At 37.0% G+C, this 6,000-nt stretch overlaps 1 protein-coding gene across 1 annotated transcript in view; it reads left to right on the top strand.

Annotated features, from left to right (window-relative positions):
* Positions 1–365: 365 nt before the first annotated feature.
* ANGPT1 (angiopoietin 1) overlaps positions 366–6,000 on the top strand; it is a 247,053-nt gene continuing 241,418 nt past the window's right edge. Inside the window, exon 1 of the mRNA XM_004457536.5 lies at positions 366–1,101. Within this exon, the coding sequence (XP_004457593.1) occupies positions 805–1,101 (297 nt within the window). The 5' untranslated portion in view covers positions 366–804. The remainder of the gene's footprint in view (positions 1,102–6,000) is intronic.

The raw sequence follows: 6,000 nt of genomic DNA, 5'->3' as shown, positions 1-6,000 counted from the left end.
CCCCAGAGTCAAGAATAAATGTTTAAAAAAAGTTTAAATAATTTTACTGATTTATCAATCACTGTCAAAGTTAATTTCATTGAACATTACAATAAATTTTCTTTTTAGGGTTCCCCCAATTAAATAGACTTTAAAAACTACTGCTAGATTTTAGTAGGTCAGCATGCACTCCAAAAGTATATTAAGGTGGACTGCTCTATTTATTGATATTCCCTGAATCTTCTAAAGGCTCAAGGCAATTGTCTGCGGAAGGGGCGGGAGGGCCATACATGATCGAGGTCATGCGCATCTAGCCAATTTGTAAGACGATCCGCAGCTCTAAGCCATCAGCAATCCTTCGCATAGGGGCACACTCATGCATTCCTGTCAAGTCATCTTGTGAAAGCCTGCCTGCTTCCAGCTTGGCGTGGATGTGCAACCTTAATAAAACTCACTGAGGTCTGGGAGAAAATAGCAGATCTGCTGCAGATAGGGTAGGGGAAAGGGTCTAGAATATGTACATGCCGCTGACTCAAGCAGGCTGCATGCTTAACTGTTACACAGAGAGGAAACAATAAATCTCAGCTACTATGCAATAAATATCTCAAGTTTTAACTAAGGAAATATCATTACAGTGAAATAAAAAAAGTAACATTTTAGAACCCGGCTAACAAATGGCTAGTTTTCTATGATTCTGCTTCAAATGTTTTCTTTGAGGGGGAGAAATCAAACAAACAAGCAGTTTTACCTAAATAAAGTAGTTTAAAGGTCAGAAGAAAGGAGCGAGTTTTGCGAGAGGCACGGAAGGAGAGCGCTGGCAGTACAATGACAGTTTTCCTTTCCTTTGCTTTCCTCGCTGCCATTCTGACTCACATAGGGTGCAGCAACCAGCGCCGGAGTCCAGAAAACGGTGGGAGAAGATATAACCGGATTCAACATGGGCAGTGTGCCTACACTTTCATTCTTCCAGAACACGACGGGAACTGTCGTGAGAGTACGACAGACCAGTACAACACAAACGCTCTGCAGAGAGATGCTCCACACGTGGAACCGGATTTCTCTTCCCAGAAACTTCAACATCTGGAGCATGTGATGGAAAATTATACTCAGTGGCTGCAAAAAGTAAGTGATTGTTTTCAGTTTGTAATTGCACGGATCCTTTTCCGTTCTTCTTGCAACTAAGAGTTCCTTAGTGGGCATTTGTGTGTTTACATTTTGCTCCAGGGGGGCAGTGTTTGCATATGCAAGAGGACTTTTGTTTAACTTTACCTATGCCAGGGTTTTCAGGCTTATGCAAGCCTGTGAGGTATGCTGGAACCCCAGCTTGTGTGCCTAGTAATGGCACATTTGATGACATTTCTATTTTTCTCTTATTTACGGTTTGGCTTGAGTAGCCTTAACTAAAAAATCCCAACTTAAAAAATAAATAAATAAACAGGTACCTCTTGAGCAAGTAGGTGAAAAAACAAAATAAGCATGACAACATTACATGAAGATCAAATGGATTTTATGCCAGAAAGTTTTATGCAGCTAGGATGAGAAATCATAGAAAAATAGTTATTTTTTTAATCTCTAGTAAAATGAACCTGAAGTAAATGTACAGTATCATGTTAGTGGAAGAATTCTATAGGTGTGTAAAGAGAACTGTTAATTTCAGTAAGTGGTAGAATAGTAGATGACTGCTTTCTGTCACACAGTTCTGTGCTTGAGAAGAAACTCAAGAAGATAAGTTTTAATGTGAGTTCTTCAGGAAGGGATTGTTTGCCCATGAAAGGAGAGACTGAGTCAGTGGTGGAGGTTCGGGGAAGACATGCACCTGCAGATTTGGGCTGCACACAGCATGTAGGTGCTGCTGTACTCCTGAAGTACCTCCCTTCTCAGACATGGTGTCTTTTGGGAGTTTATGTATCTAGGTGAATGTTGTGAAGTATGCATTTAATCCCAATTTATAGAAATCAAATTGAACACCTTATTCCGTTAGTTATCAACTACTTAAAAGTTGTCATTGAATATTTGCCTATTAAAATGTGAACACACTTTCTACAGTTCATTCTGTCTTTGGTCTCTGTTTCATTGTGTAACAGGTAAGCAGCAGATAATAAATGTAGTCCACTGACTATGTCACCAGAAGGGTGGCAGTGTGTCCATTTGTGGAAAGCTTCCCCCACAGGATTTGTGCTGATAGATTCACTTGGTGCATAGAGGTAGGAATGCGACTAGACTTCCTTTAGTCTGTTAATAGGGAAAACGCTTTAAGAAGATAAAAGCCAGGGAAAGCACAAATGCTCTTTTTTTGTTCCTGTGTGGTCACACTTGCTTAGGTCAGCAGGCACTGCGGTGCAATAACTATTCTACTTTTGTCCACTAGGGACTGAACTACGATCACTGTTATTTTGACTTGTTAACAGAAACTTGGTAATTCTAGGGTTTCCAAACCTGAAACTATAGTTAGTCTTTTAACTACAGACTACAGGTGAAAATCAACTGACAGAATAGAGAGCAAACAGAATTCTGCAGTCTTTTAAAATTGTAACTTAAATTTCAGTCACTACTTAACAGTAGTATCTATAATTAGGATATCTGTTTTTTTCTTTTGGCAAAACTTATTTCCATAATTACACAAATTTGGTTTTGTAGCTTACTCCTGTTCTCAATATACTATTCATATGCTCTTTAATGAGAATTTAATAATTATAACCTAGTCTGCATTTGGGGGGGGCGGGGGGAAATCTTCATCCCAAATTGTCTTGAATGAACTATTCTACCAAAAAGGTAATGTTTTTTTTGCCTAAAACATAAAATCAAAATGGTGATTCAAATATAGTAATGCATATTTTTTGTTGCTAAGCAATTATTCAACTGTGACAGGGTAAATACCTGATTCTACTGGGCTTGAATCACGCAACTGTTTCATATGTTAATTTGTGAGAAATAAATTTGATTCTTGTTTGCATTGTTGTTGGCCAGTGTTTATGGCATAGTTTTCAGATAATAGCCAAGCATAGCTAATGACCCTCGACCCTTGCTAATGTGAAATCAAGTTGAATATTTGCTGAAAATGTCCCTGTTGGTATGAGTCAGAGCTGTTTGGCTTGACCATTGTCAGTTTAAATTTGCATATCTTTTGTCATTGTTAACATGATTGGTTGGAGAATTAAGAAACTAAATACATTCAGTAAAGAACTTGATAAAAGCTTTTAGAATTTTCCTCTAAGTTGAGGTTTTCTTCACTTTAGGTTCTAAATTTCATGTGATATATTTATTTTGAACATTCAGATAGAACTCTTTTTACTGTAACTGTTTGCTTACTACTGCAATTTGTGCTACTTCTATTTTGATTCCAAGTAGTGGCATATGGTGAGAAACAATGTACTGCAGAAAATGAGGCCATCAATACACATGAGTGCAATTAATTCATCCATTTATTTGATGAAATAATCAAAGCACGGTGATTATTACACAGCACATGGCATCACTGTGAGGAAGTTTTGATGCAGAATAAATGTATATTATCAATGTTAAAGAGGCTAGATAGCAATTCATTTTAATCTATTACTTTCCTTGAAGTGCCGTAACCTGGATTCTTTTATAGATTCTTCACAAGACACTGGCCATAATTAGTCACTTAATGAGACTCACAGGCTTGAATCTCATTTCTCAACCTCTCTGGTCTTGTAACTGCGGAAGCTGAGAAGCAAGGTATGCAAGGGGACAAAGGACTTGTTGGTCATCATAAGCAGTAGAACTATTATGGCACTGATCTCTTAATGAGATGGGCTTAATTCAATATCAACTCTCCATGATAACTTGTTGATTAATACCAATAGGAGATAGGTTGAGAGCATCATCTTCACTGTCATAAGGGGAATAGCAGTATAAATAATATGGCCCATGTTGCGATTTTATTTTGTGAACACCTGGGTTTATATGTCTGGGGTCTACTCTCATCTATCATATAGTTGAAGCTTTTTTTCATAATATAGCTCTTTTCATAATCATTATCAAACCACACCAACTGCCTCAGAGTGACCAGCTCTTCCGTACTAACAAATGCAAATGGCCTTTGTGTCTTTGCCACTTTCTCATGTCCCCTCCCTATCTTTCTATGACAGAGGGATATATTTAAATAATGTCTAGCCCATATCTTGTACTTGGTGCTTCTTGAATTAGCATTTTCTTTCTCCCAAATCCCCAAAATTCACAAAGATGTATATCTAAAATTTTCTGATTTAAAATATATAATGCTATAGATTTTGAGGGATCATTAAAGTCTGTTTTACCTTTGCCAAATGATGGCTTTTTCATTGAAAATATAAGTAAGTCAAGTAAAAACATGCCTTGCAACAGAAAATGAAGATCTATCTACTATAAATATTTTACCTTAGCTAAAATTGATGGTGTTGGTTATTAATGTATTTATAATATATAAATGTATAAATGTATTTATGAATTGCCATCCAGAATATTTAAAAAAGTAAAGAGAAGTGTTTATTGGGATGTTTGGCTAAGTGTTTCCATTGACAGCATTTTTTTACTAACAACATCCTCTATTTTTATATTGTATTTTTTGCTTTAGGGAATTAAGATTCAGGATGCTATTAACTGAAACACATTGATGATGATGCTCTTTTTAAAACTTACAGAAATTAACCCATTTTAATGTCCAGAGACTGCAACATCCATGAGGCTAGTGACCTTGCATGTATATCTACTGCTGTATCTCCAGCTTGAGAAGAGTGCACGGTTCATAGCAGACACACAATAAATATTTGTTGAATGAACAAATGAATGTGTTGTCTATGTGTTATAATCTGCACTTTACTATCTAGTATTAACATTTTGTTTTGAGTATACACTTTATTTCCCCAAATACACTGTAAGTTATCCAAAGGCACGGATCATATCATAAAACTATTTTTGTCCTAACACTGCTTAAAATGATATTAAGTATAGAGTAGATGATTATTAATTATTTAATTACATTTAGCCAATGATCCAGGATCCCAAAAGCTTCTGATCACTCCATTCTGCCCTCCCGATTATTCTTTAAGGATCAGCTTTGCCAATTTCTCCAGGAAACCTACCCCTACTCTGTCTCCCTCCCAAGCTGAGTTCTCCAACATTATCACAGAACATTGCATATACCATGTTAGCACTGAACTTCCATGCTGTTGTGGTTATTATTTTGATTACCTGACTCTAGGCCTGTTTTCCCATATAGACTGTAAGTCCCTTGAGTGCAATGAATGTCTTATCCATATCTGTATCTCTAAAGATATTTATTAAGTGTTGGAGCACATATCTCTACTGTCATCATAATCAAAAGCTAAAAACATCAAGTGCTCAGGTGTGTGGTGTTAAGTATAAAATGATGCAAGTTAAAGGACTTGTAACTGCTTCCAGATGCTAAAGTTTGCTTACATGAATTCAGTGGGCAGATTTAGACTGTAATTAAATATATGTATGAAATGAGAATCAACTATATTCCAATCATTACCCTGCTAAATATGTAATAGGAGAAATTTTATCTGTCTTCTCAGTTTCTACCCCCTATTTCAAGGGTTGGCAAACTAGGACCCATGGGCCAAATCCTGCTGGCCACTTGTGTTTGTAATAAAGATTTATTGAAATGCAACTACACTAATTTGTTTACGTATGGTCTGTGTGTTTGTAAATGAAGCTTTACTGGAACAAAGTCAAACCCATTCCTCTACATACTGTCTGTGGCTTCTTTTCTCCTGTAGAGGCAGAGTAGAGGTGTTGTGGCTGATTGAATGACTCACAGGGCCTAAAATTTTTAATATCCAGCCCTTCATAGGAAAAGTTTTCAGACCCTTGCTCTACATCACCAAAGGGATATAATATAATATAATATTGAGGGTATTTCAAGGTAAATTGTAGGGGTTGTCCTGTGGGAGAAAACTCTCCCTCCAGGAGGCCCAGTAATCTACAGGTACTTGCCAATTGGCAGACAGCCTGACTGAGCCATTTCTTGGCCTGGTGTCTGGACATGCTGTGAGG

This window comes from Dasypus novemcinctus, chromosome 14 (genome assembly GCF_030445035.2).
Source record: "Dasypus novemcinctus isolate mDasNov1 chromosome 14, mDasNov1.1.hap2, whole genome shotgun sequence".
Lineage (NCBI taxonomy): Eukaryota > Metazoa > Chordata > Mammalia > Cingulata > Dasypodidae > Dasypus > Dasypus novemcinctus.
Note: the sequence above shows the minus strand (reverse complement) of the source record. Positions and strands in the feature narration are given on the sequence as shown.